At 46.3% G+C, this 25,032-nt stretch overlaps 1 protein-coding gene and 1 long non-coding RNA gene across 4 annotated transcripts in view; one reads left to right on the forward strand and one right to left on the reverse strand.

The window, feature by feature from the left end:
* pex3 (peroxisomal biogenesis factor 3) overlaps positions 1-25,032 on the reverse strand; it is a 54,347-nt gene that overhangs the window by 21,543 nt on the left and 7,772 nt on the right. For all 3 annotated transcript variants that reach the window (XM_069930701.1, XM_069930703.1, XM_069930702.1), the window contains 4 exons: positions 19,844-19,887; positions 12,304-12,428; positions 5,898-5,964; positions 1,429-1,483 (listed from right to left, as the gene is read on the reverse strand). In XM_069930701.1, coding sequence (XP_069786802.1) covers positions 1,429-1,483; positions 5,898-5,964; positions 12,304-12,428; positions 19,844-19,887 — 291 coding nt within the window. The remainder of the gene's footprint in view (positions 1-1,428; positions 1,484-5,897; positions 5,965-12,303; positions 12,429-19,843; positions 19,888-25,032) is intronic.
* On the forward strand, positions 10,732-12,471 carry LOC138760306 (uncharacterized). Its single transcript, XR_011355527.1, has 2 exons — positions 10,732-10,864; positions 12,379-12,471. It is a non-coding gene; the product is annotated as an uncharacterized lncRNA (long non-coding RNA).

The raw sequence follows: 25,032 nt of genomic DNA on the forward strand, positions 1-25,032 counted from the left end.
GGTGAACAGGGTGGCACACCCTGCAAGTGTGCCAAATATGGAGTACAAAAATTAGGACCTTGTGGTATAGCTGTACAAGGCATTGGTGAGACCACACTTGTGGTACTGCATGTAGTTCTGGTCGTTCAGCTTATCAGTAAGATAATGGGTGCAAAAAAGATTCACCAGAACGTTGCCACAACTGGAAGACTTATACATATGAAATGGTTGTTGCTTTTTTAATTTTAGGAGGATATGGTGTGATCTTCTGAAGGTTTATAAAACAATGAGGGACATGGATGAATTGGGAATATTTTCCCTCCAAAGTAGATCAAGTTAGAACTACCCTAGACATTGGGGCGACATGGTTAGTCCAACGCTATTACAGCACCAGCGATCCAGGTTCCAATCCACTGTCTGTACATGCTCCCCGTGACCTGGATGGGGTTCCTCCTGGTGCTCTGGTTTTATCCCACCCTCAAAAACATACAGGGTTGGTAGTTTAAATGGGTGTAATTGGGCACGGGTTTCAATGGCTGGAATCGGCTTCTACCATGTTGTAATTTTTTTTCACACTGAGGGGAAAGATTTAAGATGGACTTAGAGAGTGGTTCATTTCTGGCATAGGGTACGGCATCTGCCAGAGGAAGCTATAGAAGGAGGTATAATTTTGACATTCAAAAGACATTTGGACATATGGATTTTGAAGGACGAGGACCAAAGGCAGGTGAATGAGAATGCCAATTTGGTTGTAGAGATGGGTTGGGGCCAATGGCCTGTTCCGTGCAGAACAATTCTTATGTCCTAAACCGTGCTTTCAAATCATCAGGTCTGTGGTCTAGAAATTGATAGACTGAACAAAGGTATTCAACATACACTTGTTGTTGGAGACCATCAACAAGTTTCTGTGGTGAGACACCTCAGCACACTGGATGCGGCTTAACTGAGCAGAGCCACAGAATGTCAACACGGAGACCCAGTTGTGATAGGAGAGCCAAGAATGCATGCACCTAAACCATGAAGGCTAAATGCCCTTGTGACACCAAATAGTCTAAAATGAGCAGCACGGTTAACATAGCGGTTAACACAATGCTGTTAGCAATCGGGACCGGGGTTCTAATCCCGTACTGTCTGTACAGAGTTTGTACATTCTCCCTGTGTCTGCATGGGTTTTCCCCAGGGGCTCTGTTTTCCTCCCACCATTCAAAACGTATCAGGGGTCTAGGTTAATTGGGTGGCACGGGCTTGTGGGGGGAAAGGGCTTGTTACCTTGCTGTATGTCTAAATTTTTTTTAAATTCTGAATTTAAATTTAATTTTTAAAAATTAATTTAACAACAATGATAGAGCTGAATCAATAATCTCCATGATATTAAACAATCAAAAATAGTTAGTGAAGGTAAACTGCCATCAGCGCAGTTGGAACAGTAGCAAGTACCATGATATTTACCTCCCAATCACATTCTGTACAGCTTTCTTCACCACCGTTATCAGTTCATTCAAACCTGTGGGAATCGGATGGAAGAAGCAAAACCAAGTCATGGTTAGAAGTTTGTGTGGTCTGGTGAATGCCCTGAAAGGATAGAACTGTTAAGCAGTAGCTCCAGCATCTGCTGCTCTTGCCTTGGGGAACAGCTGTCTTCTCTTGTGTACCTGGCACTTAGATTCTGTAGCTGAATCTGGAAGTTGCCATTGCTGGCTGCTGTTCACAGGAGCGCTCTCAGGTGGTGGAGATGACCCTACACAATGGCATACCAGCAAGGGGCTCGGTGGCAGAGGGATCCACGCCTTTGAAGGCCCTGCTCTGGCTGCTGGAGACTAGCCTATAGGAACTAGGAATCTGAGCTGGGAATCGAGAGGGTGCGGAGGGCAGGAAAGGCTCTCAAAGGGCCTCAGACGCTGAAGGATTCTTGACTGTGTCGGAGGTTTGGACCTGGAGCTCGGGTTGCCCGTGAATTGAACAGAAGTCTGTGCAGAGGTTGCAGGAGGCGAATCCACAGACATTCAATGATTCTGAAGGGACTCTCTGTTTCTCTTTCTCTCGCACATGTAAGGAGTGACACGAATAGTGATATTGTCTGCCTTACGGCGTGCAGAAGGCAATTTTGTGCAATATTGCATGGTCAGTGCTATTGCAGAATAAAGGAATCTTGACACTGCCTTTTACTTCTTGTGAATGCTGTGTGACCTGCTGAGTTTCCCAGCACTTTTGTGAAACATTAGTTGCTTTTTACTTAACCTTCCAGATGCTGTGTGACCTGCTGAGTTTCCCAGCACTTTTGTGTAGAGCAACCGACCCCAACATCTGCAGATGTTCTCATTTACTGCTAATTATTTTCTTTTTGGTCATCAAGTTTACAGCCTTGCTTCACATCTTATGATAGCAGTAAGATTTGTCGTTGCCACGGACGAGCTGCAGCAAACCATCTAATGCCAATGGACCCTTTGTGTATCAGCAGATTTGGAATGCGGACCACTCGATCTGGGCATTTTAATCAGACAGTGAGGAGGGAACTGCATGTTAGATCTGGAGTCAGACTCGAGACGACGCAGGACCCTAGTGAATCAGATGGCATTTAAATAACAACCCAGTGGGTTCAGGGTCAGGATTGAATTAAATATAGGGTCAGGATTGAATTAAATACACCAAAACTGCTGGAAAAACTCAGCAGTGTCCATAGCAGGGCAAAGATATTGGAACCAATGTTTCAGGCCTGAGCCCTTTGTCAAAGTATGAGCAAAAAGCAGGCAGGCACCTGAATAAAAAGTTAGGGGAAGGAGGGAAGTTAACTGCAGTGGTATCATTTGGGGTGCCACGGTCAGCACGTTATGATACACCAGCGATCCGGTGCTGTCTGTAGGGAGTTTGTATGCTCACCCCGCGTCTGTGCGGGTTTCCTCTGGGAGCTCAGGTTTTCTCCCAGCCTTAAAAACTCAGAGCTGGAGAGCCTGTTACTGTGCTGTATGTCTAAATTTAAATTTAAAAACGCCTTGTCCAATTCTGCACTCCAGGCTCACTCAATGTCAGCTGCTTATTCCAGGCACCACCAGGCAAGACATCCCACAGTGACATTGGCACTCATCTGCTCGTGGTTGTAATAACAGAGGAGCCGGTGTGTCAGTGACATCTTCCCACTTCGCAAAGTGCACCATTGCAGTCTTCACAGACACTCTGACAACCGTCAGTTCAGTGGGAACCATTCTTGCTGGAAAGCCAAAGTTTGACAAGCAATAACTGAATTTTAATTACCACATGGAGTTCCAGTAGTTCTCCACCTTTTTCTTTCCATTCACGTACCACCATAAGTAATCCATAGGTGCTCTGTGATTAGTAAGGGATTGCTTGAGGTGGTGCGTGGGTGGAAAAGAAAAAGTTTGAAAACCCCTGTTTTAATCGTCCCTCATTGACTCGTTATGTGCACGGTTTCAGAACTCCAAAGGAAATGGGTCAACGACAATTTTTCTTAAGCAAAATATTTCAGTCACAATTGGGTCTAGAGCAGTGGTTCTCAACCTTCCCTTCCCACTCACATCCCACCTTATGCAATCCCTTACTCATCATAGAGCACTTATGGCATAGAGATTACTTAAAGTGGAAGGTGAGTGGAAAGATAAAGGTTGAGAATCACCAAATTAGACAAACTGTGACATCCTTTCTGCCTGAAAAATGTATGGCATTAGATTCAATGTACAGAAGTGCTGGAGAAACTCACCAGGTAATGGACAGGATCTAGAGCAGCCATTCACAACCTTCTTTTGGCTTTGGACTCTGCTCAAAGTTTATGGGTCCCCTTCCCTGTGAAGTAGTCTGTACTCCAACTACATAAAAAACATTTTATGATTTAAGTCCATGTCTCCCCTTAAAAGCGCTATGGCCCCCGTTATGAATGGCTGAACGATAGGAAGTAAAGGTTTTGGATCCGGACTTTTTCAAGGTATGGACAAAATGGCGCCGGAATAAAAAGGTGGGAGGGGGATGGGGGGTGGGGGAGGGAGGAGGAAGGGGTTGGATTTCATTCATACCTTGAGAGCAGCAGGGTATGCAGAAGGGGAGCAGTGAGGTATTGGATTCCCTCACATATTTTTTAATATTTAATTTCACTTTCTCATTGAACAGAACAGGAATAGGTCCTTTAGCACACTACGTCTGTGCTGAACATGATGTCAAATTAAACTAAATCTCTATCGTTCCGTATGGCACATATCCTTCCAGTAACTGCATCTTAATCTGTCTACTTAAATCTTCCCTTTGAATAACCCCATTTATTACTTCACGTTCGTGCAATGTTCTAAATGTGAATGATAAATAGTCCTCTTTCCATCCTGCTTTCTTCTATCCGTCACTCTGCTGCTTCCATTGATATGATAAACAAGACCACTGAATTCTGCCACTCCTGCTTAACCAATCAACGAACCTGATAGATTCCTGCGAGTGCCGTTTTCTAATGCCAATGGACCCTTTGTGTATCAGCAGATTTGGAATGCGCTTGATTGACCCGGGAGAGACAAGACACAGTGCTGCTCCGAAGATTTCAACCGCCCGATCCTAATGCCATACTGGCTTCAAACAGCCTGTTAAAGGAGCTGATGCGGTTGGTAAGTAAAATCTTGCAACGGCAGAGTCCGGGCCCAAGATGGCGGCGTCTGCACTCAGCAGTGATCACGAGGGTGAGCAGACTCCTGGGAGCGGTGAACCGGTGCAGGAAAGAACACCCTCCCTCCCCCAACTTTCGTTGAGAAGGGGCATCAGAGAAGATGACCCTCCTGTTGTGTCTGGAGGAGGCGTGGCCTCCCTGCCTGAAACTCATTTGGAAGTCACATCACCTGTCAGCGTGTGGTATACTTTTTGTTCCGCTCAAAGTTACGAAGTTAAAGACAAAGTTACGAATTGCAGATTGAGATTCGATTAAGATTGAGATCAGACCAATGGTCAGTGCACACCTTACCATTGGCTGATTCAAATCACCTAGCATCCTTTATTGGCTGGAGCACAGAGGACACTCCTCTCTCTGTCTTGTGGTGATAGCACTGAAGCTGAGCTGAGGTATAGATCAATACTGGCAGCAGACCCGCAGTTCTCAACTGATCAGGAGTCCGAGGGGATGCATATGCCCCTTTGAGTACAGTGGTACCAGATCCACCTCCTCTTATTCAGGGGTCCGGGAGGCTGTGCATAACCCCTGTTTAGTGTGTGAATGTCTGCATCGGCTGTGCCAATTAATAATTGTGTAGTAACGTTCTCCCGCTGGTTTCCCATTACAATCTCTTCCCACGCTCCCTTATAAATTGTGCACGAATGTTCCCAAGCTCTCTTATAAATTGTCTCTTATTAATTATTGTGATAATAAAGTTACATTTGATTGAACTCCCCCCCCCATCCCGAAACTGACACTTTCCCAACAAAACACCTACAGGACAGTGACTACGGCAGTGGGTGAGTGAGGAGTGCTGCAGCTGAGGCACTCGCCCAACACAGGCTGCGGGCGACTTGCGTTTGAGGGACACACATGGGCTGCGGGAGCCAGGTATTGTTGTTGAGTTTTAAGAGGGTGTTGTGGGCGAGAAGGGCATCCGAAAGGTCGCTGGCATTAAAGTTTTCTTGATTACATTGGAGGTTTGGATCTGGTGCTTGGATTGCCGAGGGATCGAACTGGAGTCTGTTCGGCTGCAGAGGCTGTGGGAGTGCTGGAGGCAATGTCACGGACACTCAGCACATCTGAAGGAACTTTGTCTTTTTTACTGCAAGGGGCACTGGGTAATAATAATGGCTACTCTTTGCCTTATGTTAGGCAAAAGTTCAAATGAACCATGCACGTTACATTTTTAATGTATAATTATATGACAAAAAAAGGAACCTTGATTTGTGCATGAAAGTTTGAAAGTAACATGATGCATGATAAAAGTAAAGATTACACTTACCATCTCCAAGAAGGTGCTGTATACTGGCCAAGTATTGTTGCTGAACCTCAGGAGGGGCTAACGGTGTCTGCAACACAAAGGACCAAGTAACCAACACAGTAATAGTGACTGCTGGAGGGTTGCCAGAGCAAGTCAGAACATCTGTCAAGGATATCCTTCATGTCCGTAGAACACTACAGCAGAGAGGCCCTTCAGCCCATCTAATCTGTGCTGAACCATTATCCATTCAAGTCCCAATGGCTTGCACCCAGATCGTCGTGGACCTATCCCAATGTTTCTTAACTGTCAAGATTGAACCCACATTCACCACTTCAGCCAGTAGCTCACTTCACACTGTGTGCGAAGAACTCCCCCCTAATGTTCCCCTAAATTTTTTCCCCTTTCACCCTTAACCCATGTCCTCTACTCTGTATTTCACCTACCCTCAGTGGAAAAAATAGCCCATTTACACTTACACTCTCAAATGTAAATACCTCTCCTACTCAGGCCCACTCCCTTGCCTTCGCTCCATCATAACCCTTGACACCCTGATTATTCAGATACCTATCAACCTCTGCCTTTAATACACGCAATGACCTGGCCTCCACAGCTGCCCGTGGTAGTAAATTCCAGAGGTTCACCACTCTCCTGCCAAAGAAATTCCTCTGCATCTGTTTTAAATGAATGCCCTTCAATCCTGAAGTTGTCCTCACTTGCCCTTGACTCAACTTTGGAATGGGGAAGAAAACCAGAGCACCCGGGGGAAATACATATGATTGCAGGAAAAACTTGCAAACTCCACAAAAACAGTGCTAGAGGACAGGATTGAATGTGGCATCAAGAAGTTGACACTACCAGCTGCACTGTTATGCTGCCCTCTCCAGTAATAGCATGCAAAGTGCTCTTTCAATGCAAGTCTAATCTTTTGCTATTCACTACCTGCTCAACATGTCGAGCATGGGCAGAGTTTGATTTTTTATTTGCTGCCAGCTTATTGGAGAGTCTTGATGAAGGCATCTAAGCCTTTATAAATCAAAGTACTGAGTATAGGAGTTGGGATGTTGTTGAAGTTGTTTAAGTCATCGATGAGGCTGCCAGGTTTTCAGGAGTTGAGTTACAGGTTAGGACTTTATTCCTTGAAGCTAAGAAGAACGAGGGGAGATTTGATAGAGGTTTATAAGATCATGAGGGGTATCGACAGAGTGGATGCGAGTACACTTTTTCCACTGAGATGGAAGAGGTAAATACAAGAGGTCGTAGTTTTAAGCTGAAAGGGGAAAGGTTTAGGGGGAACGTTAGGGGAAAGCATCTTCACTCAAGAGTGGTGGGAGGGGGAAACGGGCTGCCATTTGATGTGGTGAATGAGGGCTTTATCTTGAGTTTTAAGAATAGATACATGGACGAGAAAGGTCTGAAGGTTTCTGGAATGGGGGCAGGAGAATGGGAGTAGCAGAATAATGGTCAGCACACGCTAGAAGGGTCAAATGGCCTGTTTTCTGTGCATGATCCCAGCCCGAAATGTCAAGAATTCTTGCTCTCCCACTGAAGCTGCTTGATCCACTGAGTTCCTGCGGCTCACTCTTTACTGGGATTGGCTTTGGACTCTGAACCAGACATAACACACAGACAATGCACATGATGAACAAGTATTTCATCTGTACACACACGTCTGAGATGGTTAGTGTGAGCAGCTCCTCTGGTTGTTCAACATTCTCTCTGCCAGAGAGAACCTCTTCCTCATCCTGGTGGAGCTGGCACTGATCCTCCTGCATCTCTTGCCCAATGGAAGCAGCTGAAAGATGTGCAGGCGGGAGGGGTCCTCAATGATTTTGCGCGCCCTCTTCCAACAACAATCCCGGTAGATCACGTCAATGGGAGGAGGGAGACTCCAGTGAACCTCTCTGCCACGCTCATGGACCTGTGGATTGACCTTACATTCATTTCTCTGCAGCAACCGTACCACACTGTGATGCAGTTGGCCAGGACGCTCTCAACAGAGCTCCTATAGAAGGTCGACATAATGGCGGCCGGTAGCATTGCCCGCTTCAGTCTTCTCAGGAAGGGTTACTGACAACTGGGAGGGAATGTGGGCAATAATGTTTTCACTGGCAAACAAGTTTACAGATGCTGGAAAATTGGAGCAACACACAAAATGCTGGAGGAGCGGAGGCAAAATCTAGGGCAGGTAACAGACAATATTGCATGGCTTTGTATGGTACACGTACTGTGATCTCGTGCCACATTATGCAGTATCAAAATACTGCTGAGGTTATCTTTAGTCATGCTTACAATACATTTGCATCACCAGTGATTTTCAAGGCCTGTTACCGAAGGGTTTATTGCTCCATGTACTGAAAATTTCTACATGGTGTACTGTGACAAGAGTAATATGTTTTTTGGGAGATAAATTGGGAAAGGTTTGTTAGAGTAGGTGACATACAAGCACTTTAAAGCAGATCTTATTTAGAATGCTGGAGCTCTGCCCCATGCTAGACATATGGGCTCCACAGCTTTTGCAAGAGTTTCAAAGAGTGCTCAAGAGACTTAACTAATGGATTGTTGGCTACAAAAGGCAACAGCTGAAAGATCTAGTCAGAGCCGCCTTCTGTCTGGAGATGTTCTAAGAGGGTCATGTGGTTTTGCAAGCAGAGAGTGAAACAGGCTTTCTCTTAGAGAGAGGGGGGGGGGGGAAGAGAGATTACTTCTACAGTGTTACAGGCAGTAATAGAAGCTGGGGCTGGAACAGGATAAGCTGGAAAGCCCCATTTGGAAGATGGGTTGTGAGTGCTTACTTCAGCCTGGTCAAAGTGTTTGTGGTTCATGCAAGAGGAGAGGACTGGCTGCCTAATGTTTCACTTGGAATAAGTGAAACAGAAAGGAACTCTGTGATGACCTGAAAGAAAGAGATTATCATCTGGAGAACCCCGAAGGGGAAAGTTTCGTCAGCAAGACACCTAAGTGACTGATGGAAGTACATCAGTTGTGGGTGTCCTGGAACAACAAATCTCTCTCTGAATACCTGAGCGGTAACCATTTACCTTTTAAGCACCAAAGTCTGGTGAACTTTATAAATGTTAAATTCTGTTCACAGTATAAGAATTGCCTGCAACCAGTGAACTTGGAGGAGTGAGGAGTGAGAAGTGAGATTGGACTGTGAACCAAAGAACTTTTCCGAACTTACACACACATTACATACACGTGCGCTTAGAATTAGAAGGGGGTTAAGTTAGGTTATGCAAGTCAATAGCGATACGTTAAAGTTTGATTCTATTTTCATATTTAAAGATGATTAAAAGCAACTTTTGTTCAAGTAACCATTTGTCTTAGTGAATATCTATTGCTGCTGGGTTTTGGGGTCCTCTGGGCTCATAACAGTACCGAGAAGGACATTCTGATTGGTTGCATCCTTCTCTGTGATGGAGGTGCCAGTGCACAGGGTGGGAAAAGACTACAGAGAGTTCTGAACATGGCCAGCTCTACCATGGCCATCAATCTCCACTCCATTAAGGGCAGCTACAAGATGAGGTATCTCAAGAAAGCAGACCCTACCCTCAAGGACCCTCAACCATACAGGCCATGCCCTCTTCACACTGCTACCACTAGGAAGGAGATACAGGAGCCTAAAGACGCCCACAAAAAACAGCTTTCTCCCCTCCATCATCAGATTTTTGCATGGGCAATGAACCATACCTCACTTTTTCTTTTCTTTTCCACTAATTATTTTTAAATAGTGTATTCACAGAAATGTTATTGATAGGAATTTATCTGCAAATTTGGCCACAAAGCCATTCATTCCATCATCAACATAAAAAGGAGCGGCCCCAACCCCAACCCCTGTGGAACACCACTAGAGACGGGTGGTCAATCTGAATACGATCCCTGTATTCTAACTCTCTGCTTCTTGCCAATCTGTCCGTGCTCTACCCACACTAGTATGCTTTCTGTTTTGCCATGAACTGATGAGGTAGCTTCATGTGTGGCACCTTGTGAAAATCCAAATACACAACATCCACCGCATTCCCCTTTTTCAAACTGCTTGTCAGTTCCTCAAAGAATTCCAATAGATTTGCCAAGATTTTTCCCTCAAGGAAACCATGCAAGGCACTTCGTAACCTCATCGCTTACAGGCGACTCCAACATCATCCCAACCACTGGCATCAGACTAACTGGCCTATAATTTCGTTTCTGCTGCCTCACTCCCTTCTTGAATAGTAGGGTGGCATTTTTCAGTCCTATGGGACCATGCCAGAATCTATTGATTCCTGAAAGATCATTACCAATGCCTCCACAATCTCTACCGTTGCTTCTTTGAGGACCCAAGGATGCAACACATCTACTTCTGGAGACTGATCCATCCTTAGACCTGTATCTATGAAAGGAAGACAAAATTCTAGAAATCGCAGTTGCAAGACCTTCCATTGAGGCAGTCTACAAAAAGTCGTAATTGAACATGGTTGCAGTAAATCCTCATGCTTGTTTACAAAGTCCCTCCAGGATCGCATCCCTCCAGCTCTACCACCCTCTAGAGACATCCAAGCAGATAGATTAAACTGCCCTCAATTTAATCACCCACTACAAGCACGGGTCAGCATGGTTAGTGTAGCACAGGGCGTCCCAAACTTTTTAGCTCACAGAACCCTTTTGGGGAGCACTTGGAAACTGTGGAATCCCATTTGTCAATTAGTTTAAAAGACCTGGTATCTGCACAAGAATTGTAAGAAAGGAAATACATTCACCAATTCTCCACATTGCAATCATTTTGTGGCCTCCAATTCACACTTAATCAATAGGATCCCCTCTGATGTCACAATGTGGGGGGTGGGGGGTGGTCTCCGCTCAGTAGTTGGTCCAGGTGGCTACTGACAGACAAGGTGGCAGGAGCCTGTACTCCCACCAATGTCAAAATGGTTAGGGGGGTGTGGGGGAGAAGAGAACCTTCATCTGGAGATGATTGGCCATGTGCAGATGAGTGGACTGCTGACTGACAGGCAAGGATGGGCACAACCCCCACTGAGTGCCACAATAGGGGTTTCGCCCATAGATTGGCTGTGCGTGCAGAAGTGACATCAAGCATCACCACCACCACCAGTTGGTGATTTGACAGGAGAGGCGAGCAGGTGCACCCCCCCCTCGAGTCCATCCACCCGCCGACATCACAATCACCCCTCACCAATCATTCTGTTAATTGGTCCGGAACTACCCCTGGAACCTATGATAGACATCAGGCCGAGCCAAGGCACTGATTAGCGTGGAGGTGGGGGCATTATACAAATGAGCAGCCGAGGTGAGCGTCAGCAGAAGGTCGCGCACGTCTCCCTGTCATTTCTTCCATGGAACTAGTGTGCCTTTCAACAGAAAGGCTGGTGTAGCAGTTAGCATTATACTGTTATAGCACCAGCTCTCAGGACTTGGGTTCGAATCCCATGTTGTCTATGAGGAGTTTACATTTCTTCCTGTGCCTACGTGGGTTTTTCCGGGGGCTCCACTTTCCTCCCACCGTTCGATTCTACCAGGGGTTGTAGGTCAATTGGGTGTAATTCGGTGGCACAAGTTTGTGGGGCTGTAATGGCCTGTACCATGCTGTACATCTAAATGTAAATTTAAATCAGCCCTGTCTTCAGGTGCTAAGGTCCAAGGCTCCTCAGCTCCTTCCCTAAATCTCCCCTCTGTCTTTGGCTGCCTGCACTATTAACATCTCATTCAGTGGATTGGTTTCAAATAACACAGCTGTGATGTGGCTGGAATCAGTTATTTATGCCAAATACAAACTGCAGTCAGCCTATTTAATGCTCTGAAGTGGTGGTGAACCTCAGCAGGTCATGCAGCATTCTTTACGGCAAGGATGCATAACCAACCTTTCATGCCTGAGGTTCGAGCAAAAAGCAGATAGACACCTGAATAAAATGGTGGAGGGGGGGGGCGGAGTACAGGCAAGAGGTGGATATGGGGGGGAGGTGAGGGGTGGAGGAAATAGGTCTCTGAAATAAAGGAAGTAGGAATGTGGAGGAAAGGAGATAGAGGGATGGGGAAGAGAGGGAGAATGGGGAGTCAAAGTTGGAGAGTGCCCAAGTGGGGGTGCACGAGATTATGGGCATGTCGACACGGGAGTGAGATGTGAAATTGAAGTGGTTGGCCTCTGGGAGGTTAACTCTCTTCCCCAAGGTCCCTGCAATTGCAGCGGACAGAGCGAAGGTGCTCGACGAAACAATCTCCCAATCCAGTCTCTCCAATGTAGAGGAGTCTACAACGGGAACACTGGATGCAGTCGATGACACCCAAAAGATTCACAAGTGAAGCGTTGTTCGTGGGTTCCTTTTGAGTTCTTTTTGGGTCCCACTGGGTATTTTCAGCTTTTTCAGGTTATTTCCAGTCATGGTTTTCCAGGTGTTTGCTTTTTTTTTGTTTCAAGTTCCAAGAGCCAACTTACCGTGCCATTCTTGCCAACCGCCGCGTTGTCGAGATAGATGTATCCTCCAATTATATTCAATTGGACTCTTAACAGGACAACCAACATGCAAGTACTATACACAGCAACGATGCTCCGGCTGAAACCTGGAGAAAGAAAAGGCAGTGAATGAATAAACACAGGAAAGAAGTTGAAGTGGCACAGAGAAGATTCATCAGAATTTGTTGGGACTGGAGAACTTAGAACCATATTTCTTATGGTTTGCCTTATGGTCTCTCTTAAAAATAGATCGAGTATCTGAGCTGAGTGGGGAAGTATTCAACAGTGAGCAGTCAGAATTTCAGTTAAAGAGCAACTATTTTTACCTGAGCTGTCTGTAACTTAAGGCAAAAGTAACCAAGGTTCCAGCCTGTGAAGACAGAAGCAGTTTGCCTGTACACAGTAATGTACTATTTTGATTGCTTCACAAGCTGGCTCTATTTGGACAGGTACTCCTCGAAAAACACACACAAATCAAATTCCGAAAACATTTTTAAAATTGGAGGAATATTGGTGCCTTTATATTGATTGTCAGTTCCTAATTGAACTGAATACCTGCAGAAAAAATAGATTGGGTGAATGCATAGTCTTTTGCCCGGAGTAGTGGAACTGGTAACCAGAAGACGTAGCACCTAATTGCCTGAGATGGTCTGATCCCAGAAGGTAAAGCAGCAACAGGACTGGTCAGTACTTAGAGGGGAGACCAAGCAGGAACACAAGGTGTTATAGGTTTATGTACGGGGCAGTGGACAAAGAGGCAACTCTCTGTCTGCCTTACGGTAGACACAAGTTAAAAAATTTCATATATGTTACATTCTGAATGTAGTATTACATGAAAATAATGGAACCTTCACCCTTAAGATGAGGGGGGAGGAATTTAGGAGGAACTCGAGGAATAACATTTTAGAAAAAAGAGAGTGGTGGGTGCATGGAACGGCCTGTTGGGGGGAGGAAGTTGGAGCAGGTACTATTGGAACGTTCAAGAAACATTTGGACAAAAACATCGATAGGATGGGCTTAGAGGGTTATGGGCCTATGTTGGCAGGTGGGATGAGTGCAAGTGGGACATTTTGGTCAACATGGACAGAATAGTTGGCAATTTCTGGGAGTGTAGCGTTGCAAATAGCCTGAACAAGATATAAATCAGATTTCCTTTCCGAAAGAACTTGTAAAAAAAAAAGTTAGGATTCACTGAAATATGATAGCTTAATAGTTATTAATGTGAGCTTTTATTAAACATCATTTAGTAAAAGCTGAGGTTAATAATAATGAAATTAAAGATAGCATTACACCAAATGAACCTTAGAAAGGTTTACACAAAAATGCTAGAGTAGCTCAGCATGTCGATGAGAGAAGCAAAGAGAGCAAGTCAATGAAGAGAAACATGAAAGTTATGCAGACACTGTGATTGTAGTGAAAACAATTCCAGAGAAAGACACCAGGTCACACATTTGTAAAGATCAAGATACACAGCCAAACCCTTCATCAAGTTATGATCAAAAAGTCGGCAAGCGCCTGAATAAAATGGCAGTGGGACAGGGAGAGGAGTACAGGTCCACAGGCATGAGATCATAGGTGGATATGGGAGGGAGGATGTTTGGGTACCAGGGCTGGGGATCCCACAGAGAGGTGGAGGTGGATGGGTTGATGGCAGGGGAGGCCAGATGGGGGAGGGGTGACAGGGGAGGCCAGACGGGGCAGGGGAGGCCAGACGGGGCAGGGGAGGCCAGACGGGGCAGGGGAGGCCAGACGGGGCAGGGGAGGCCAGACGGGGCAGGGGAGGCCAGACGGGGCAGGGGAGGCCAGACGGGGCAGGGGAGGCCAGACGGGGCAGGGGAGGCCAGACGGGGCAGGGGAGGCCAGACGGGGCAGGGGAGGCCAGACGGGGCAGGGGAGGCCAGACGGGGCAGGGGAGGCCAGACGGGGCAGGGGAGGCCAGACGGGGCAGGGGAGGCCAGACGGGGCAGGGGAGGCCAGACGGGGCAGGGGAGGCCAGACGGGGCAGGGGAGGCCAGACGGGGCAGGGGAGGCCAGACGGGGCAGGGGAGGCCAGACGGGGCAGGGGAGGCCAGACGGGGCAGGGGAGGCCAGACGGGGCAGGGGAGGCCAGACGGGGCAGGGGAGGCCAGACGGGGCAGGGGTGGCCAGACGGGGCAGGGGAGGCCAGACGGGGCAGGGGCCAGACGGGGCAGGGGAGGCCAGACGGGGCAGGGGAGGCCAGACGGGGCAGGGGAGGCCAGACGGGGCAGGGGAGGCCAGACGGGGCAGGGGAGGCCAGACGGGGCAGGGGGAGGCCAGACGGGGCAGGGGAGGCCAGACGGGGCTGGGGAGGCCAGACGGGGCAGGGGAGGCCAGACGGGGCAGGGGAGGCCAGACGGGGCAGGGGAGGCCAGACGGGGCAGGGGAGGCCAGACGGGGCAGGGGAGGCCAGACGGGGCAGGGGAGGCCAGACGGGGCAGGGGAGGCCAGACGGGGCAGGGGAGGCCAGACGGGGCAGGGGAGGCCAGACGGGGCAGGGGAGGCCAGACGGGGCAGGGGAGGCCAGACGGGGCAGGGGAGGCCAGACGGGGCAGGGTTGGCCAGACGGGGCAGGGGAGGCCAGACGGGGCAGGGGAGGCCAGACGGGGCAGGGGAGGCCAGACGGGGCAGGGGAGGCCAGACGGGGCAGTGGAGGCCAGACGGGGCAGGGGAGGCCAGACGGGGCAGGGGAGGCCAGACGGGGCAGGGGAGGCCAGACGGGGCAGGGGAGGCCAGACGGGGCAGGGGAGGCCAGACGGGGCAGGGGAGGCCAGACGGGGCAGGGGAGGCCAGACGGGGCAGGGGAGGCCAGACGGGGCAGGGGAGGCCAGACGGGGCAGGGGAGGCCAGACAGGGCAGGGGTGGCAGGGGAGGCCAGACAGGGCAGGGGTGGCAGGGGAGGCCAGACAGGGCAGGGGAGGCAGGGGAGGCCAGACGGGGCAGGGGTGGCACGGGAGGCCAGACGGGGGAGAGCTGGGAAGGGAGATGATAGGGTTTGAGGGCCGGATTGTGGGAAGAAAGGGGGAGCTCAAAGGAGAAGATGGGGAGTGAGGAGGGAGAGGAGTGAGGGGATAGGGCAGGGCAAGGGGCGGTGGTGTTGGGGGGGTGGTGGTGTTGTGTTATGAGCTCGAGGGATCTGGCAGCGGAGGAATCCAACTTGTTAGCCTTGCAGACGTTGAGGTTGGCGTGGGAAACAGTGAGGGAGTGGCCATGGATGTCCTAATGAGGTGGTCGGGTCCAGAAATAGTAGCTGCGTACATTGAGGCACTGGAGTTGAAGCAGTGCAGGTGCTCAAGGTCAAACTGAGAGGCGCTGAACTGCAATTGGAAGCCATGGGGCACAAGATGGCGACGGATGGAGGCAAGTAGCCAAGGACCTGTGGCTGTAGAAGCGAGTCTGGGTGAGTTCATGCTCATAGAGCTGGAGAGCAGCAGGAAGTGCAGACGGGAGTATCGCACTGGTGCAGGCAAGTGGAGTTAGCAAGAAAAGCTGCAAATGCCGTGACTGCAGTTTCTCCAGCATGTTTGTGCAAACTGCAATCACAGCATCTGGACATTTTCTTGTTTAACTCTAGAATCTTGTAAAAGTGCCAGAAATAGTAGCCGAGCATTTTAAAACACAAAAAAGACAGTAAACGCTCAAAATTGTAGACTAAATATTACAGCAAGAAAAAATAGAAAATGCTGGAACCATTAATTAGATCAGCAGCTGCAGAAAGATTTTTTTTAAATCAACGTAGACAATAGAGCAATTGTAACAAGCCCTTTTGGGCAATTACACCCAACTGACCTTTAACCCCAATATTTTTTTGAAGGCTGGTAAGAAATCAGACATGGGGATTGTCGTGAATGTCCACCAAGCTGCCTGTCTCCCCTCTGGCGAGCCTTGCTGCACTAACATTAACCATCTAACCATTTACGGCCTTTCAAGTCCGCCCCGGTTCACTGATTTTGTGCGCCCTCTTCAGGCATTGGTCCTGGTAGATCTTCATTCAATAACGATGGGCGAATTCAATGGCTGTGTATTATCTCTACTGTTAAGGATACTCCCCTTGGATATAACTGTATATGCACCTATTGTCTTTCATTATTGTACCGTTAGTTTCTGCTAATAAAAGCCATGATTATTGTCTGACCGCATCGTCTTTGTCTCCTTCATCAACTGGCACTTCAGGGAGAACACACAGACTCCTTACAGACAGCGCTGGATTCGAACCCTGATCACTGGCTTTGTAACAACATTTCACTAATTGCTTGTAAAATAATCTTGACATTTTAGTGCAAAGACCCGAGGGTAGACTCACACGGAACTCAAAAAATAAATTGCAAGAGGTTCCACGGGTGCGTTAAAAGAGAAAGAAAGGGTGATCCCTTTGACAAAGGCCCACATGGGATTGTGAGCAAGTTGTCAAACGACATCCAAAAATTACTTGGCAATAGGAGACAGACAATGATGGGAGAAAACTGCTTTTTCAAATTAATGGCCACGAGTAGTGATGTCTCACAGCGTTCTTAGTTCTGGTTGCCTCATTACAGGAAAGACATAGATGCTTTGGAGAGGGTGCAGAGGAGATTTTCCAGAAGCTTGCCTGTAATTAAAAGCTTTGAGGGGTTTGTAGTGACCAGAATGAACTAGTACCTAAGCAAAGACCTGGACCCACTCCAATTCACCACAATTGTTCCACAGCTGATGCAATCTCACTGGTTCTCCACTCAGCCCTGGATCACCTGGATAACAGTAACATGTATATTAGGCTCCTTTTTAATCTATTACAGCTCAACTTGCAGCACTATATCATTCCCTCAGCATGGGTCAGGAATCTTAAAACTTGGGCCTCTGTACCTCTCTCCGCAAATGGATCCTTGACTTCCTCATCGGAAGAATCGGAAACATCTTCTCCTCACTGACAATCAACACAGAAGCATCTCGATGATGCATGCTCAGTCCACTGATCTACTCCCACTACCCCCATGACTGGGGGTTTAGGCACAATTCAAATTCCATGTACAAATATGCACCACAGAATAACACCACAGAATCACAGACGGCAATGAGGAAGTGAAAGGAGGGAGAGAGACCATGGGGCACAAGATGGCGACGAGAACAACCACCTTGCACTCAGTGCTATTAAAACTAAACAAATGATTGCGGACTCCTGGAAGGGGAAGCCAGGGGAACGCAAATCAGTCCTCATCGAGGGGTCAGCAGTGGAGAGGGTAAGAAACTTCTCAATCCTGGGTGATGACATATCTGATGACAACCGGTATCCTGGAACCATCAAGTTGATACAATTATGAAGAACTACATTTCATTTGGAGCTTCAACAGAGTTGCTATGTCTCCAAAGATTTGCAAATTTCTGCAGGTGTATCACAGAGAACATTCTGACTGATTGCATCATAGTCTGGTACGGAGGTACCAATGCATCAGACCACTCCATTAAGGACATTGCTAAGAGGCTTTGCCTCAAGAAAGCAACATCGATCACCAGGGAACCTCACCACCCAGACAATACCAGCCTAAAAACACACACTCGGTGTTACAAAAGCAGCTTCTTCCCATCCACCATCAGATTTCTGAACGGACAATGAATTAATGTACACTACCCTACTTTTTCTCGCCCTACTTGTTTGTTTTTTTAAATTTTTATTTACACAAAATTTTAAATAGTATTTTTTGCACTTTGTTGTGCACAATACGATAGGTTCATGACAATAAACCCCATTCTGATAGGTAGCATTGCCGACAGAGCTAGGCTTTTCTTTTTGTAGTGACGAAGGATGAGAGGTGACTTAATATACAAGACGAGGGGCATAGATAGGGTGGCAGCCAGTACCATTTTCACAGGATAACAATAGCAAAGACCAGAGGACATCTGTTTAAGGTGAGGGAAGGAACGTTTAGAGGAGATATTAGAGCAGGGGTGGCCAAACCTGCTTAACGTAAGAGCCACATAATTTAAACTTCAGATGTTTGAGAGCCGTAGCAATCACGCGATCACAAGCCACACCCAGTACCACTATCCTTGTGAACAGCAGCTTATATGATTCCTGTCACAGCCAACATATCATATCACAAATGCTGTTATGTAGGACGACAATGGAATTTCCACCTAAAATGTTGGTTTTGAGCAGGGCCCTTTTAATTAGATGAACCCCTCCCCCCCTTCCAAATCTGGCACTTACCGCTGACCAGTGGATGTTGTTAATAGCAAAGCACACTATTTTACTAACAAATTATCATCCAGTGGTTCTCAACCTTTTTCTTTCCACTCACATTCCACTTTAAGTAATCCCTACACCATAGATGCTCTGTGATTAGTAAGGAATTGCTTAAGGTGGTCTGTGGGTGAAGAAAAAGTTTGAAAACCACTGTTTTAATCATCCCTAATTGACTCGTTATGTGCACGGTTTCAGAGCTCCAAAGGAAAAGGGCCAATGGCAATTTTTCTCATGCAAAATATTTCAGTAACAATTGGGTCCAGAGCAGTGATTCTCAACCTTCCCTTCCCACCACATACCACCTTAAGCAATTCTTTACTAATCACAGAGCATTGATGGTATAGGGATTACTTAAAGTGGGATGTGAGTGGAAAGAATAAGGTTGAGAACCACTGAAATTTAAAGATTTAAATTTTATTTGGATATTTTAAAATAAACCACTGTCAGATGGACCCTGTGGAGGAGCACTGGCTGAGATCACTGAAAATGAACAGAGTACGTGCAAGGTTACATCAGAGCTGGTGGGAAAATGGCGGTGGTGTTGACACTTTATCGTCAAGGTAAGATCTTGGACCCCTTGTATAGGATGACTCGATAATCCTATTCAATGACATGTACAGTATTGCCGTAAGCCGCACATTACATGTCAAAGAGCTGCATGTGGCTTGCGAGCCGCGGTTTGGCCACCCCTGAATTAGAAAGTGGTGGGTGCCTGGACTGCATTGCCAGGGATGGTGGTGCAGACTGGTACAACAAAGAGCACCTTTTTAGACTGTTAGACAAGCACATGGATGCAAGAAAAATAGGTTATGGGTGAGAGGTTCATAAAATTAGATGGTTGTGAAGTAGATTTACAGAGGTTGGCAGGCACAACATCATGGAGCAAAGGGCCTGTACTGTACTGCAATGTTCTATGAACAGCACTGTTTGTAATATGTGAATGATAGGAGAGGCAAGATCAGTCGAGCATCGAACACAGCAGCACAGTACTGGTCCTTCAATCCATACATACCTTAAAAAAAAACTAAAGGCTGAGCTGTAGTCGACGAAGGGTAGCCGACCTGTGTCTTGCTGCTGTCCAGAGCTGATTGGAGAGCCAGTGTACTGTATCATCTATGATACTGCATCTACTGTGGAGCGACTGTGACAGTAGTGAATTGCAGTGGGTCCAGATCTTTACTTAGGTACCTTACCAACCTCTCAAAGCACTTCATCACAGTAGATGCAAATCCTCAATCGTTATGAGTTCACGTGAAAACAACGCAAAACAGGAAGCAGACTTACTTATAATTCTGAGATCCTCCCAGATCTCCAACTTGTTAGCAGGTCTGCAAAAGAGACGGAAAAGAAACATTACTATTGACGTGTGAAATTTTTACAGAATTAGGAGCGGGCCAGAGCCTCAAGATAGTTTGAATAAGTTAAGCCCATTAAAATACTCAGTATGGTCACTGTAATAACACAAGAACTGTGACTGTCCTTCTGTACATAGCAAGCTCTGATAATAATCTTCAAGACAAATATGTTCCTGTGGCAGCCCTTCGCATCTCCCTCATGGGGCCTTACAAAATGAAGGACGAACGCGACGGTCCAGCAGGCTGCACGAGGCCCATAGCGCTGCCCTCCAATTGGCCACAACCAAAAGAGCTTAAATGATCTATCAGGGAAAGTGGATCACAAACACACCAATCAGTGCTGAGAGGGTTTTGACTACGCCCCTCAGCTTGAGAATAAAAGCAGGGCTGTGAGCCCAATAAACTCCATTCAACTGGGTTTGTGTCATTCTTCCTGGGAAAAGTGTGTTCTTTCTGAGCTAACCTGCATGCAACTATAACTTCTCCTGTGCTATGGGCTCCGTAGAGCCATAGGTTGTAGCAGGCAGTGACATTCCCTTGTTTAAGGCAGAGGGATAAATATTTGCCAGGAGAGTAAATCCCCATTTCACAGGTCCCTTTGTAGCCTTTTCACTCAAAGTCAATGTACTTTTATTGTCATGTCCAAAAATGCAATGTATAGATGAACCAAAATCCTTGCTTGGTGCAGCCACACAAGATATGCCAACAATACAAAAGTTTAATGACCATAATATGTCAAGGCAGAATGTAGAACATTACAGCACAGTCGACCCTTCAGACCACAATGTTGTGCCGACCCATTTTTCTTTCATCCATGTGCCAGTCTAAGATGCTCTTAAATAACCCTATTGTTCCAGCCGTCACCACCTGCTCCTCCCTTCACTCTGTACAGATAATAAACATCAACGATAAATATTCCCTAGTTACTATGACAGGCAGAAAAAAAAAGTGGTATTTCAATAGTACAGACAGACCTTGTGTTCCTGTTCTAGTTTATGGTTTGGGTACTGCTGGGAGATTCAAGGGCTTAATAGCTGTTGAATAAAAACTGATCTTGAACCTAGAAGTGCAAAACTTCGCTTTTGTACCTTCTGCCTAAAGGGTGTGGCAAGAAGGGATTGTGACCATGAAGCGGAACCTCAATGATGTTGGCAGTCAACACAAGTGCTTTTAATGGATGGGAGGCCGAAGCATGGATAGGTTTGCCACTTTCTTTAGCCTTCAGTGTTCCATACCATACCAGGCCATGTTGCAACTGGTAGACGTGGAAATTTGACAAGAGTGTTCAAGGGCATGCCAAATCCCCTCTGATTTCATAGAAAATGGAGTGTTCTGCGAGTTAATGGTGCTGAGGCCATATGCATGGAAGCTGGACCTTCAGCAAAGATGACCATGGGTCAGGCATACTGTGGATCCATTTAGGCAGGCAGAACACAACCATTGCCATGGTTGCCACTCAAGTGTGACTGATTCTGCTCAGCTACTTTCCCTTGCCAGGTCAGTTCGGGCTCAGTTGAGGCTAGCACTAGGGAAGACGTCTACAGTCAGCCTTCACAGAACTAAATCCTTTGTAAGTGCCAAGGTTATTGTAGTGGTTAGTTACAGCCCCAGCGAATGAGGTTTGAATCTGGCACTCTAAGGAATTTGCACATTCTCCCAGTGTCTGCTTGGGTTTCCTTCAGGTATTCCGGTTTCCTCCAACCTTTGAAAACGTACCAGGGCTGGAGGTCACTTGGGTGCAATTGGAAGGCAGGGGTTCATGGCTGTATACCTAAAAAATACTGGAGGAGCTCAGTCAGCAACTAGAGAGGTAAAGGGACGGTTGAGGTTTTGGGTTTAGACAGTAGATCACGGCTGAGTATGTAAAGGTGAGAAAGCCAGCATAAAGATGCAAGGATGCAGGGAGAGAGAAAAGAGGCAAGTGTTGGCCAGTAATATGGAGATTCACACGGGGGAGGGAAGGGTGGAAGTAACAATAGTGGCTGGGAGGTGAAACATGGAGGCAATGAAGGGTTGCAGATAATGGAATTTGATCAGAATGGAAGATGATGAGTGGAACTAGATGGGGAAGTGAGGATGGACACATAGGAACAGTAGGGGAGAGGAGAAGGTGAACCCAGTGGGCTGAACATGTGGGAGAGAGAGAGAAAGAAACGGAGTGTTCGGGGTGGAAGTAAAGATGCTTTATTTTTCTAGTTTACTATTTTGCATAACCTTGATGCTTCCTAAAATTGTACATCAGATCATTTAAGCAGTATTTTTGCCAAGGTTTATCCTCTGCTTCAGACAGCTCCCACTCCATTCCCTTTTCTTTCAGACCTTTACTAAGGATCAATCCTGCTGCTTATTTTTCCCTCCTATGGCCTCTCCAAAGTTTGTAAATTGATGTCAAAAAGCAGAAAGCAAAATTAAAGAAAGCCCTGGGTGAGATCTTTTTTAAATTTTTTTTAATTTTTCACACTATGAACCACACTGACCAAAATACACACAAACATTTCCCCCTTGAATATACACAGTGTCATTTTCTCCCCTTTTCCCCCCTCCCTCCTTCACCCCCCCTCCCCACCCACTCAACGTTCAACATACATGATACATTAAACCCATTAAACAACGTCATCACACAATGAAAATAAACAAGAAATTTGTGTCATCTACTTTTACATACTGGGTCAGTTAATTTTGTCTTCTCCTTCTGTCATTTTAGGGGGTGGAGGTCTGCGGTAGGCCCTCTCTGTTGTGTTCCATGTACGGTTCCCAAATTTGTTCAAATACTGTGCTGTTATTTCTTAAATTATATGTTATTTTTTCCAATGGAATACATTTATTTATTTCTATCTACCATTGCTGTACTCTCAGGCTCTCTTCTAATTTCCAGGTGGACATAATACATTTTTTTGCTACAGCTAAGGCTATCATAATAAATCGTTTTTGTGCTCCATCCAAATCGAGTCCAAGTTCTTTACTTCTTATATTACTTAGAAGATCTCTGGATTTTTTGGTATGTTGCTTTTTGTGATTTTATTTAATACCTGATTTAAATCTTCCCAAAACTTTCTCACATGCCCAAATTGCATGTACTGTTGTTCCAAAATTAATATTGACGCAAAATCAACCAATCCTTTTTACAATAGATAACCTTTCCTTTAGAGAATGGGAGAGAAAAGGGATCAAAAGAATAGAAAATTGTTTTTCGGGAAATAAGTTATTATCTTTTGAACAAATGAAGTACAAATATGGTATAACTCACGGTACAATGTTTGCATACCACCAACTGAAAACCTACTTAAAGGACAAACTGGGAAGCAGGCTGAGGTTACCAGAAGGAAGCAGCTTTGAATATGTGATTACAGACACAATGATAATTAAAAGATTTATAACAAACATGTACGTCAAACTGCAAGAGAAAGAGAACGAGGAAACAAACGGTAAACCCAAACAAAAATGGGAACAAGATCTAAACATAAAGATAAAGAATGAAACATGGGAAAAGCTATGCTCCGGAACTATGAGAAATACAATAAACACGAGGTTACGCATGATACAATATAATTGGTTACACAGGCTAAACACCACGTCCCAAAAGTTAAATAAATAGGTGAGATCTTTGAAGTAGGCTGTTTGACCTGCCAAGTTTCTCCAGCATTGAGTTTTATCGAGGTGAGATCTGACCAGTTCATCGCGCTGTATCAGAAATGTCACATGAATGTATAGAATAGAAGATCAGGCATGTGACATTGAGGCTTTATAAGGCACTGGTGAGACCTCACTTGGAACACTGAACAGTTTTCGGCTCCTCATTTAAGAAAGGATGTGCTGATGGTTCAGAGGAGATTCACAAGGATGATTCTAGGAATGAAAGGGTTATCATACAAGGAGATTTTGACAGCTCTTGGCTTGTACTCGCTGGAATTTAGGAGAATGAGGGGGAAACCTCAGAAATATTTTGACTGTTGAAAGGCATAAATAGAATCAATGTTATAAAGGCTGTTTCCCATGGTCGGAGAGTCTAGGGTAAGAGGGCACAACTTCAGGATTGAGGTGCGGCACAGACTAGAAGGGCCAAAGGGTTTGTTTTCTATGCTGTAATGTTCTATGGTGTCCATTTAAAACAGAGACAGAGAGTAATTTCTTTAGCCAGAAGGTGGTAAATCTGAGGATTTGTGAGGCCAGGTCTTTGGTGCATTTAAGGCAGAGATTGGCCAGGATATCAAAAGTTATGAGAAGGCCAGGTAGAGGGTCTGAGTGAGAAAATGGATCAGCTCATGATTAAATGATGAGGCAGACTCAATAGGTTGCATAGCCCATTTCCGCTTTCACTGTACGTCTTGTGATCTTATTCCCATATTGTATTCATCGGCAGACCCCAATTCATCCTCGCTGACCATCAACAAAGGGGCACCACAAGGCTGCGTGCTTAGTGCCCTGGTCTACACCTCGTACAGTCATGTCTGAACAACCAAGTTCAGCTCCAACTTAAACTACAAATTCGCTGACAACACCAGTTGTTGGCTGAATAACTGGAAATGAAAAAAAAAACACACACAAAGCTGGAGAATCTCAACAGGTCAAGAAGCGTCCTTTATATAGCAAAGGCAAAAATACATAACCAATGTTTCGGGTTCAAGCCCTTCATCAAGGTATGGGAAAATGTCGGTTGTCATCCGAACAAAAGAGTTGGCGGGGGGGGGGGGGGGGGAAAGAAGGGGTGGTCACAAGGCAGGAGGTGATAGGTGGAGAAGGGATGGAGTATATAGTTGTAGAGCTTAAGAGCAGCAGGAATTACAGATATATATATAACCATATAACCGATTACAGCAGGAAAACAGGCTACATTGGCCCTTTGAGTTTGCTGCGGTTCACTTGAACAACTCCACAAGCTTCCCCCTCCTGCTCTCTGCCCATAACCCTCCAACCTCTCACATCTATGTACACATCTAACCTTCTCTTAAATGACAGAAGGGACCCTGCCACAACTATCTCTTCTGGAAGATCATTCCATTCTGCCACCACTCTCTGAGTGAAGAAGCATCCTCTAACATTTCTCAAGATTTTCCCCCTTACCCTTAACTTATGCAATGGGGTGCAATGAGAGACAATCACACAGAACTCCCTTCAGAG

The sequence above is a fragment of the Narcine bancroftii genome, chromosome 4, assembly GCF_036971445.1.
Source record: "Narcine bancroftii isolate sNarBan1 chromosome 4, sNarBan1.hap1, whole genome shotgun sequence".
NCBI lineage: Eukaryota > Metazoa > Chordata > Chondrichthyes > Torpediniformes > Narcinidae > Narcine > Narcine bancroftii.